Genomic DNA, 13,073 nt, shown 5'->3' on the forward strand with positions numbered 1-13,073 from the left:
GACTTTCAAGTAAAGCAATCACTATTCTAAACTTGAAAGTTTCTCTTTTTAAAAAATATAAATTGCAATGCCTTGGAGCACAAAAAGAAACAGGAAAATGCAACCATTAAGCTTTTGAAATATGCTAATTTAAAGTGCTTGTAGCTTGTTTTGCCATGCTGAGTAAATTTTTTCCTTCCTAGTAACTGAAAAAGTATAAAACACAAACCAAGTCTCTGTACTTAGCTCACTAGTAAAGAAAATTTAACCCATGAATAGTAGTACTGCTATGATAGAGGTAGTTTGTAATAGTTTATGAACATGCCAACCACCAGGATTTTTTTTCTTTTTTCTGTTCTACTCTCTTCTGTTGCCTTATTTAGTTTCTCGTAAAGTTGCTCAAATGCCATCTCTCTCACTCACACCTTGAATTCTCAATTTAAAATTTTTCATGCATGGTATTTATCATATATATGTATATATACATAGAGGTGTGCGTGTGTGTGTGTGTGCACGTATTTCTTGGTTAGAAGCTCTTTTTGAGCAAAAAGTGCTGAAAGTTCAAAACTGCATAAACACATGGCATACATACATGTTAATAATTGATTTGTGTAAGTTTTGACTCATTATGTGTGAAGTATTGCAGGGTAATGCTATTGTTCTGCTTTACTGGCTATTCATTTTTGCTAAGCTGTAATAATATATGTTGACTAGATATTATTTTACTATTTTCGGTGTTCTTAATTGTCACCCACAGAATCAACTCTAGCTAGTTTAAGTAGAAAATAATTTATTAAGAGGGACAAATCATTCTGAGAATCATTGGGAGGGCAACCTTGCAGAACTAGGTTGAGTTTCCAGGAATGGCTCACAAAACAAATTTCCTAGGACCACCAAGGAGCTGTTGCCTCCACCAGTCTGGAGACTGCATAATCAGGAAGCCACCATTTTGTTGTAGCCTCTGGATCCAGAGCCCCTTCAGGCCAACAAAACAGGTGCCACACACTCTGCCGGCCTCTCATTTGACTCATTTTTTGGAATCAAAGTCTGGCATGACTACATCTGATTGGCAGAAAGTATATCTCATCTGGAACTCTGGCTGTAAGAGCAAAATTGGGAAGGGTGAGAGGATTCTGAATTGCACTCAAACATTATAAGGCATTGGAATAAGTGTTGAGATAGCCCGTCTTCAGAATCACTCCAGTTAAGAGCCTTGACGTGTCTAATCTGTTAAGATTCTGTGCCATTCAGTTGCTTGAAAATTGTTGGAGGAGTGTGCAGAATACAGAATCTTCCTATAAGGTGATCAGTCAGCAGCCTGGCTTTTTCACTGAAATCATGGTATCCAGGGCATTTCCCCTGAATCTATGAGTCCCCGGAGAAGAAGAGTTCACTATCTTTCCTGGCAGGGGCAGGGAAGTCCATCTGGCTGCTGGCATTCTGGGGCAGGGCAAGAAATAGGCTGAAGGACAATATTTCAATATGTAGACTTTCACTAAACTCTCTTGTTTTTACCTCACCCCTTGCTGTTCACCCTGCCTGGTATCTCTCAGCCTGAAACCTCTTTGGTATCATTTCTCTAGGGAAAAGCCTCTTGCCTCCTGCTGAAGGTAGGAATACGTTGCCGCGAGGAGAAAACGTAGTCCTGTGCCACCAGTTGTTTTGTCTACTTCTGGTTTTTTTGAAACAGTGTCTCACTCTGTCACCCAGGCTGGAGTGCAGTGGCGTGATCTCAGTTCACGGCAACCTCTGCCTCCTGGGCTTAAGTGATCCTCCCACCTCAGCCTCCTGAGTAGCTGGAATCATAGACACCACCACATGTGGCTAATTTAAAAAAAAAAAAAATGTGGAGACACATGGTCTCACTATCTTGCCCAGGCAAACTCCTGGGCTCAAGTGATCCTCCTGCCTCAGCTTTCCAAACAACTAGCATTACAGGCATGAGCTCCTGTACCTGGCTTGTTTTGTATACCTCTGTACATGGACTTCTGTGTGATCCCGCTGCCTCAACCTCACGACCATAACCACGCATGTGGGTACAAGGTGCCTCCAAGGACAGGAGCCAAATGCGGTGGTTTCTCCTCTATTCTTTCCTCTGTAGGTATTTGGAGAATAGCCCTTGTTTTAATGCTAGGCCAATGAATGCTCCTTTGCCCCTTCTCTCTTAGAAAGCTTTTTGAAAATATTTTGTTCACTATTTTCTCCTCTCCCATTTCTTTGTTATTGTGGACTAATAATAGCCTTTTAAATTATTTTCCTATTATAATATCATAGTAGGTTTGGGAGAAGGAGAACAGATACATACATAGGATCAATCTTCCATCCTTAGTCATAAGTCCTTTAAATGTATTCTTTAGTATGTTTATCATCAATACATTACCAATCTCATATGTACAAATACATAGGCCTACTTCTCTAAATTGAAGAATATAGAGATTAAATACAAAGATTTGAGAACAAAATCTTAAATGTTCTCACTTTCAAATATACAATACTTTTTTAGTGGGAGGAAAGGGGAGTCTGCATTTTGAGGATATTAGTCATATCTGAGAATACAGGGCAATATATGCTAAGTGAAGAAAAAAATACATGGCCCAAGAATGTCACGGGAATGGAGAAGGGAGCCCTCCCGTGGGCTTATAAGGTCAGAAAGCCTTCCTGGAGGAGGTGGAAATTGAGCTGGACTCTGAAGAGAAGGTAGGAACCTAGAAAAAAGCAGGATCTCCAGCCGGGGTAATGTCAAGTGTGACTGATTATCTTTCTCCTGCCAAGTGGAGATATCCTAGTGTGTAGCTCCCTTTCAGGATCTGAGTAGGTACAGGGGTGCAGCCATGAAGCCAGTGGCCAAAAAACCATGGCGTTTTCTTGAGACTACTAGGACAGCCCATCAAACACAGGCAGTTTATACAGTGCTCAAGAGAAAAAGCTTAAAAAGTGCTGTTGATGAGCAACCTGCTGGTTCACAGATGCTGTTTACTATTCAAAATGTAATTCTGATTAAAGCAAGGAGTTAAAATCCAAATAAAAAGATGCATAGTTTATATTTTGAGTTTCATACTTGTGCATCTCTATAGTTATAACTTCTTAGAAGCAATAAACACCAGATTTTAGTTTCCAACAACATGTGGAAATATTATTCTGGTATTCTCAATATTTGCATGGCCTCTCACTATTCTTTGATACTTTGATTATTGTATGAGTCAGTCATCATCTTTGAGTCCTTGATCTAGGCAAAGCACTATGCCAGCCCATGAGGGGGCTGTTCATATGTTCATTCAGCAAGTGTTTGCTGAATGTCTATGATGCAACCAAAACTAATAAGGAAATAATTTATTTCCTCAAAGAGTTGATGGTTTGGTAGCAAAGTCAGCACACAGCTACAGAGTAACAGGGGAGCAAGATACATAGAATGATTAACAACAATAATAAATAAAGGTAATAATAGTAATGGACTTGCTTGTTTCTTTAGGGGTTTATCTTGTAGTTGGGAAGGCAGAGCATAGACACACTTAGGTGAAACATGTAGACTCAGAAAATAAGACAAAAGCACAAAGTGACAGTATAAGCCAAGCACAGGGTATCCGACCAGGGTGCAAGGAACCAAGCACAGGGGATCAGATGGGAATGTGAGGAATCCTGGTGATGGTAGAGGAGGCCCTTGCCATGCTGGCCATGGTGGGGCTTCTGATGGATCCAGAGCACTGCAGCCTTGACTGAGATTTGGTGGATATGTCAAAGTGCCCAGTTGGGTAGACAGGGCATCACAGGAGTAGTTTGAATAAAAGGTTCAGCGAACTGCACCCACATTTCTGGGAGATGTGTTTGCTCAGTTAGAAGTCCCAGGGAGCTAGATAGAGCTGCTCCATGTAGAAGACCTAAAGACACAGGGCAGAGCATAAGGTTCCAGCCAGATGGGGGTCAGGGCAGAGTCCTGCCACTGTGGGAACCCTTGGAGGATAAGGCTGCCAGGTGGACCGGCTAGGAAACAAGGATCTGGAAATTTAGGCCTGTGTTCTAGTCATCTGCAGGTGTATTAGTCCGTTCTCACACTGCTATAAACAACTACCCGAGACTGGGTAATTTAAGAAGAAAAAAGGTTTAATTGACTCATAGCTCTGCAGGCTGAACAGGAAGCATGACTGGGAGGCCTCAAGAAATTTACAGTCACGGCAAAAGGTGAAGAGGGAGCAAGCGCCTCTTTCATATGGTGGCAGGAGAGAGAGAGAATTAACGGGAAAGTGCCACATACACTTTTAAACCATCTGATGTCGTGAGAATTCACTCATTACCACAAGTACAGAAAGGTAGAAGTTCGCCCCCAAGATCCGATCACCTCTTACCAGGTCCTTCCTCCAACATTGGGAATTACAACTAGAGATGAGATTTGGATGGGGAGACAGAGCTAAGCCCTATCAACAGGCATTCCAGGGGTGTCTTAGAGACAATACCAGGGTGAGAAGATGAGTTTGAATGGACAGGTTTCCTCGTAGCCCCCACTTGCTGCAATCAGAGGAGCTCCGCTTTTTAATCTATTTAATATATAGGACTTGTGAGAATGTTTTTTGTAATCAAAGGATTCCACTGATTAAAAAAATAAGTCTGCACTTGTGATGGGAAAAGACAAGAAGGCTGGAAAATGAGATCTATAATACTTTCAGAAAAAAATGTAAATTAAGTCTGAGCTAGATAGAGTAATCTTCTGCAGTAATTTTGAGGCAAAGAGAAGCAGAGTGGCAAATAGGCAAAGGTATTTCTAGTGGAAGAGATAGTTTAGTCAAAGACAAGAAGATACAATCAGAAACGTTCTGCATGGAAAAAGAAAATGCATGGACTTTCCTGGGAAGCAGGAATCCCGTGACTGGTGCAGTGGGTACAGGGGCAATCCAGTGTCTCTCAGAAAATGAGGTGTGGGTGAGAAGCGTGATGAATATGAATGGTTACATAACTCTGTGTCAGTTACTCAGAGCATGAAGGGCTTGGATTAATATATGGAGCCATCACATTTTTCTTGGCTCTGGTCCCTACCCATAAACCAAGGATAATGTCTCCAGTTTCCCTGCTTGCAAACATTCTGGCCACAATGCATCAAAGAAAAAAATGAGACTTTGTTAGGAAAAATATTGATCAACATTATTATCTCTTGAGCAAGAAGCAAATTATAATAATTGAATACCCCATGGTATCTCACGAGTTTTCAGTATTCTGCAAAAACATTTATAGTCCCTGGGTGAGGGATCTTTTTAACTTGGACAAATCTATGAGCTGCTGTCCTGTTTTTGGACTGAGTTCTTGGTGGCATAGCCATTCTGTCGCTCCTCTGTTGGCTGGCACAGTGGTACTTCCTATGTGGTCTACGCATGTTGTTGATGCGGATGTGTCAGAGAAACGTTCCATTCATTGCCAGGAGAGAGCACTGAGAGAGGACAAATAAATATCAATTTCTCAACAAGAGAAAAGACAACAATTAGGAGTATAAAATATGGCAAATACAATAATAGAGAACACACATGGAACGTTGTATGAGTATAAGAAGGGGGTGGTCAAAACTAGGAATCTTTGTTCTAGTGAAGCGTAAGTATTCTCTGCAACATAGAATATTCTGTTAGTCTGTCATAGAACCTGTTTCTAATCTGATTATTTGATAGCTTGAGAAAGATTGTCACGTTTCAGAATGTTAGAGCAAGCCAGTGAAGAATTTAACAAATATCACATATTTAAAAAATTAATTTACTGCCATTAGTGCATATTTTAAAAACATATTTGGTGCCATTAGTGGCTTTTTCATACCTTAGTATTTCTCTTTATTACTGTGTTCTTATTTTTTACTTATTTTTTAAATTTTTTTGAGGCAGAGTTTTGCTCTTGTCACCCACACTGGAGTGCAATGGCATGATCTTGGCTCACTGCAACCTCTGCCTCCTGGGTTCAAGTGATTCTCCTGCCTCAGCCTCCAAAGTAGCTGGGATTACAGGTGCCTACCACTACACCCAGCTAATTTTTGTATTTTTAGTAGAGACGGAGTTTCACCATGTTGGCCAGGTGGTCTCGAACTCCTGACCTCAGGTGATTCAACCACCTTGGCCTCCCAAAGTACTGGGATTACAGGTGTGAGCCACCACACCCAGCCTTTGTTCTTATTATTCTAATGTAATCTCTTTTAAGTTCTACCATTTTTGAAAACTTTTCATCAGTTCATACCTCCTAAGAGCAGAATCTACGCTTTTTTTTTTTTTTTTTTGTATTCTTTTGAAGTATATCGGATTGCCATAGTACATTTATATGTTGAAGGTTTGTATGAATCAAATCAGATATATTGGTTTAGGTTAGATTGCCATAGTACATTTATATGTTGAAGGTTTGTATGAATCAAATCAGATATATTGGTTTAGGTTAGTAAAACTTCATCTAACAAACTATATGATGCTAAGCAAAATACTGTAAGTTAATTTAAAATCAACCTTTGAAGCATTAAAAATAAGTGTTTATATTCACCTCTGGTTAATTTTTAACACAATGGTCTAGGTAGGCCCAGCATATTGGGGTTTTATTTATTATGGATCATCAGCAGTCAATGTTTATTAAGCAATGTCTGTATATACACCAGTGTAAGAACTGTTACATGTAAGCACAACAGAATGATGACATAATATTTGCCCTCAAGGAACTTCCAATCTGTGCTTGAAGAGGCAAGCTAAACATCAATAAAGATTGCCATGCTAGATAGCCTATGACAAAAATTGTGGAAAATTTGAGAGTTATAGAAGAAAAAGGTCTATGATGTGCTGTAATCCTCTGGTGGCACTTGAAATAAATTTCAAGGCCAAAAGAACCTGCCTTCTTTCAGAGAAGGCATTCCTGGCAAATAGAAGACAACACGAAGGCAGAGATAGAAATAAACATGGCAATCAGTCTAGACTTTGTAAAGATTTGGTAGTCAAAAGCCGTGTCTGTCAGTTAAGTATTTCATATAGCTTTTTTCATAGAATTTTTACTTGATTATCATATATATGTGACTATCAAACATCTTAACACCTGGCTTTGGTTGTCAGACATTTTCAAATCAATTCAATAAGATTTATAATATACACTGTATAGATTTTTATGCCTAGCAACATGCTAGGCATTATAATATATAGAAACAAGGAAGAATTCATGGTCTTATCTTTGAAGATGTTGTTGCTTTAATAGGAGAAAAGGTAGAACAAATACAATAATTAAAGACGTCATCAAACCAAGGCCACTCAAATAATTCAAATTATGAAACTCCCTATGTATAAATTGCCAAGTGAATAAAGGCCTCCCAGTCCTTTGCATATGCAGGAGCTATTCCCCCACACACCTGATCCTCTGCTCATATCCACTGTATCTCCTTCTAGGGCCTAAGTTATATTGATGGTGCTCTGCCAGCTAGAGACCATCACTGGGCACTTGCCAAACCCATACCTATCTCTCACTGACTCTCTGGTTTCCTTTCAAGGTCAGCGAGCACATACTGTAGTCATCCCATAATTCCCACCTTCTTCCCCCTTGGTTTCTCTGCCTTTTACTACTCATTGTTCAGTTACTTTCACCTCAGACCCCTTTCCCACAAAGATGCACCCTCTTTGGGCCTGACCTGTTTCTTCTGTTTCTTCTAACTCTTGCCAGTGAATTCAAGAAAGAACACTACACTAGTGCTCTCATGTTCCCTCTCTCTTTGAACAAAAATATCTCTGTCATCCTGGATGCCTCCCATAGAAATATTGCTGGCGACCCTCCTGTATTGAGGAAAGGGAAGGTACTATGTTTAAATGTGAAGAAAAGAATGGTGTTGAATCAGTGACCTCAGCCTCTGAAGCCTTTGAAAGTACGCAGAAGTTCTTTTCTGAATCTCTATTAAAAAATCTTTCGCTAGACGTTTACAAGTGCTTCCGTCAAAATGTCTACTCAAGATAAAATGTTTAAAATATAAAATTTCATTTCTTATTTATTACAAAAAACATGTTGTAAGTTTTTGTTTTTCTCCATAACATAGAATATTATCTGTTAGTCTGTCATGAAACCTGTTTCTAATCTGATTATTTATTAGCTTGAGAAAGATTGTTATCTTTCAGAATGTTAGAGCAAGTCAGGGAAGAATTATAACAAAAATTACATATTTTAAAAATAAATTAAAACAACTTAAACAACTATATTGTGTAAGCTTATATAAGCTCCTTAAACAATATATAAGCTACTTAAACAAGAGAGTTGACTGAACATTCTGAATTCCAAATGAGCAACATTCACATAAATTTTCAAATGTAAGGCAGTTATAAATGGAAGCTGTCTCATATAGTTTGAAATGAATAGAATAAATAATACCTATTATATGAATATAAGGGAGAGAGATGGGGGAGGTGACAGAAACAGATAAATGGTTACAAGTTTGAGAAAACCTTTTGCACAGAAAGTAAAACTTGAACTGGACTCTGAATACTAAACATTGCTATGATAGGGAACTGTTGAAGGAATATCTCCAGTTGGGAAAAGACTGTTGGAAAAGGTATATTTGGTTGAAACATAAACTTCTTATGGAGGAGAAAAGGAGACATTGACAAATCAGGATTGAGCCAATTTGTAGTGTTTTTAAATTCACATTAAAGAGGTTAGCGGATTTTTTTCCACAAATAATGGAAAGCTATTGAAAGTTTTGAAGGATTGCAGTGAATTTGACAAAATCGTTTTCAAAAATCATCTTCTCTAGTGATGTTAGAGAAATTGAAAGGCAAGAGACTAGATAGGAGACCATTTGTGACCACATGCTTGTGAGATGCCAGGGACCTGGAATAATGTTGTGGGAATGTCAAAGGAGGGGAACTCGGACAAATTCTTCAAACACAACGTGACAAAGTCTTGAAGTAATAAACGAGGCAAGGAAAAATGATGAGTCAGAAATAATAGTGAGGTTTCAGATGGGGTGACAGGGAGAATGAAGGATAAACCTGATAGCAGAAACAGGGAGGTCAGAAGGGAAAACTGGATGGATGACAGGAAAGCAAGAGTTAAGTACATGGGGGATTTAGTGCTATCAGTAGAAATTTAATGGAACTACATATGACATTTAAAATTGTCTGACAGCCAACTTCAAAACAGTAAGAAAAAATAGGTGAAATTATGTTTGATAATGCTTTGTTTACCCCCAATATATTCAAAATGTTATCATTTCAACATATAATCAATTAAAAAGTATTACCAATATAGTTTACATTCTGTTTTTAAGTTTTTGAAATCTGGTGTCTATTTTGCATTTCTAGCTAATCCCAGTTGAGCCACATTTCAAGTGCTCAGTAACTGCCTGTGGCTAGTGGCTACCATATTGGACAGCACATTATTAGACAGTCATAGAACTGACAAAAATGATTTAGCACATTTCTTAAGATGGTTCTAAGACTGTATTTTGGAAATTATAATTCTGTATATTATTTCTCCTTCTCTATTTCTTTTGTTTTAGCTATTTTAGATTCATGATGTTCTTTTAGCAGAACATCATTCTTTCCCCAAAGCACCAAGACTTTTTAGAAATATCCATGATATACTGTTTTATTGCCTAGAGTTGCTGCTGTCTCATTTAATTCTCTGTTTGACTTACAACTTTAATAAATAAATGTCTGAATACATTTTCTTCTTCCTTTGTCAGTCTTCAAAGTTTTGATTATGAAATAATTTAGCAATGTGTCCTCAAAAGCCTGGGATAAATGACATTTAGTACTTTGGATATGAGGACCATTTTTCATGTCCCCAGTCTGCATATGTGTGTGTATTTCTCCAGTGTTTAACATCTGACATAAACTTGCTGGAGTTCTGGTCTTCACGATATGTTAAAGAATGCAGTACAAAAGAGAGCCTACTTATATAGAAAACAAGCCAAGGACATTGTGTTCCATCGTTACAATGAAATTCAGATTTCCCATTAAAAGGCAAATCTATCATTTCAAAAGGTTGAATAGGATGGTGCTTTAAAAGAATCCAGCTGCTTAAATTTAGGGCACTGAAAAACATTCAATTAAAAAAAATGTTCCCTGGGTCTCAAGCATTTTCATTTGATTATGTATTGGATAGATTTTCATTAGGTCTAGAATTTTGCCTCTTAGAATTCTGTCCTAAAATAATTTGACAACTGTTTTGAGAAAGTTGGACTCAACTATGGTAGCTCATTTATGATTAAATTATGCATTTGCTGTTTAGAATATTCTTGTGTTTGATAATATATTCTTAACTTTTGTTGTAGAAATATTGGACTATTCTTACAGTGCTTTACTTTTTCATGTTTATTGTTGAGCCTCTCCCACTGCTATTTAGTTTCCTTTATGTTTCTTCTTTTCTTTGAAGACATTGTCTGTCAGAACAGCCATTTTGTTCTCTAAGCAGCTTCCTTCAATGTTTTCAGTCACCTGTTCACAGGACTTTTTGTAGCCAAGTAGAATGCCAACTTTTTGCTATTCTAATGTGCTCTGCCCAACTTTTTCTGATTAATTTATGAGTAGGAAGTGGAAAGGCAGGTGATACTCCCTACAATACAACATGTTACCCACAAACTGACTAGGGGGCGCAGAAGAGCTCTATGCTATGCAGCTGAGCTATAAATTCTCAAGGAAGTAGTCTATATGCTGTAGGAGCAAAACGACTTATGTCAGACATATTTGAATGATGCACGTATTTCCCATGGGCATTAATAGCCGGTTATTAAAAGTTATGACTAAGTCTGCATTCTCTCCAGCTCTGGACTTTAGCCCTGCTCTCTTTCAGGGGTAACACCAGAGATGTAGCCTGGGAGCATACAGAGGACCATGGTTAACAAGGGCAGCACTTGTTATACCCCTGGTAATAGGTATTTACTAGGTTTCTTAAATTGAGTATTTGGCTCTCTCCTACTCATTGTTAGGAATTTTTACATATAAATAATATTGCCCCTGGGCCAGTCCCTAAAAGTAAATGTTTCCAATAATTTTTTGGCATCCAATGTTCTACTAACACTAATTTGGTCACGTTTGCAGACCTCACCTCTCTAATGTTCATATTCTTCCTAAACAATTGTTAATTTTGAAAGAGAGTTTGTTCTAGTTAATATCAGTCCACTTCTAATGAATTTTTCCCCAAAGAGCTCAACAATTTTATGGAATAATTCTTTTTCAGAATTCGTATTTTATTCTAGACCTAAATGAGCAAGTATTTGTTATGCTTTATCATAGTTTATGGGGGGTATTTCATACTGGGGTCCTGTGCTTCCACTTCCCTGCCAACACTGGCTATCAAAACTGCTTAGGCTGCAAATAAAGCAAGAAATGAAATCCATCTGGCATTTCTCATTGAATTAGGACCAGAACATTTTTGTTAAATATTAACAGATGGCTAAAGTCTTAATATCAAACTAACATTTAAAAACATCTTAAAGGACCCACATGAGGGGGAAAGGACAGAGGACCATGTGTTTTCTCTATCTCAGAGCCCTTCCTGTACACTTCACCCCGCCATTTTTCCAACCCACATGTTGAGAATCACTGGGGCCTCCTATCTCTAATAACTTTTATGCCTTAATAGTTGGTATCAAAATAGAGTTTGATGATATTATGAAGATAGTGTAATCAAGCGTTAGCCAACTCAGGTGATGTGTTGCCATTGGCATGCCTCAAGATCTTTTATTAAAGTCAATTTTCTGTCTCTCCTCTCCTCTCCTCTCCTCTCCTCTCCTCTCCTCTCCTCTCCTCTCCTCCTCTCCTCTCTCTCCTCTCTCCCTATCTTTTTTCTGTCTCTCTCTCATAATAGGAAAAAGAAAAAAAGTACATGCTTCCCTTGGACAACCTGAAAGTTCGGGATGTGGAAAAGAGCTTTATGTCTAGCAAGCACATCTTTGCACTCTTTAATACAGAGCAAAGGTAAGAAATTGAAACAGTCCCTGTCTTCAGATTTTTTTCCTTGAAGTTCTACATGATTCAGAGATCATATTTGAAAATAGTTTCTTTGGTCGCACCTTGAAATTTGTCTACTCTTCAGTTTTCCTTTCATTTATTTTGTATTTTTAAATTCCACCATGGGTTATGGCTTCAAAATATAAAAACTCAGACTAAAAAAGATCTTCAAGTGTTAACTAATTATTTCTTGCTTTTCCACCTAGCATGAAAATAATTCTTCATCCATTTGTTTTTTTTTTCTTTTTGCAACGGGATCTCGCTTTTTCATCCAGACCAGAGCACAGTGCTGTGATCGTGATTCACTGCAGCCTCGAACTCCTGGGCTCAAGCAATACTCCTACCTCAGCCCTGTAGAGTAGCTGGGACTACTGGGTTCATGCCACTGTGCCTGGATAATTTTTTAAAAATTGTTTTGTAGAGATGGGGGTCTTGCTGTGTTGTCCAGGTAGTTGACCTCAAACTACCTGGGCCCAAGAGATTCTCCTGCCTTGGCCTCCCAAAGTGCTGGGATTACAGGCATGAGCCACTGCACCCAGTCTGTCCATTCTTAAAGCTGCATTTTATTACCTTAAAGTCTTTCTTGTCCCAATATATTGTTTACATACTTACAAACTACTCGATGATAATTTTAAAAGTATCTTTCTAATGTGAATGGATATCACTTAAGCTCTTGTTGAAGAGCAGACAAATTTCACATATGATGACTAAATTCAGTGAATAGAATTATTCAGTTAAGGTGAATAAAAATGTCTAGTATTTTACAGTTTTTCAAAGTGCTGTCTACATTCATTGTCATTGGTTTTTGTAACAGCTGCCCTTGAGGTTAAAAGGATATAGTTATAAATAAGAAAGTGTAGGCTCAGGGATGTTAACTCACTTTCTTAAGGTCATAAAACCAGTGCACGGGGAGCTGGAACTTCTATCAGGACTTCCTCTAAGTACACTTTTCCTTCCACTCATTTTCCATTGTGTGCTTATTTTATTCTGTTGCTCATGTGCAGTATCAAAACTGTATTTTGAGCTGATCATCACAGAGTGCCATGATCTTCACTGAAACGTAGCAGTAGAGTTAAATAAGCAAATGGAGAGGTAAGAGAGGATGGGCTAGAGAAGTGTAAAGGGCTACAACTAGGACAGGATAATAAAGGAGAGTTTTTGCAAATG

General features: G+C 38.2%; 1 protein-coding gene across 8 annotated transcripts in view; it reads left to right on the top strand.

Moving 5' to 3' along the window:
• DNM3 (dynamin 3) overlaps positions 1-13,073 on the top strand; it is a 589,217-nt gene that overhangs the window by 413,969 nt on the left and 162,175 nt on the right. For all 8 annotated transcript variants that reach the window (XM_033200233.1, XM_033200237.1, XM_033200230.1 and 5 more), the window contains one exon: positions 11,764-11,873. In XM_033200233.1, the coding sequence (XP_033056124.1) occupies positions 11,764-11,873 (110 nt within the window). The remainder of the gene's footprint in view (positions 1-11,763; positions 11,874-13,073) is intronic.

This window comes from Trachypithecus francoisi, unplaced genomic scaffold, assembly GCF_009764315.1.
Source record: "Trachypithecus francoisi isolate TF-2019V2 unplaced genomic scaffold, Tfra_2.0 Lachesis_group5, whole genome shotgun sequence".
NCBI lineage: Eukaryota > Metazoa > Chordata > Mammalia > Primates > Cercopithecidae > Trachypithecus > Trachypithecus francoisi.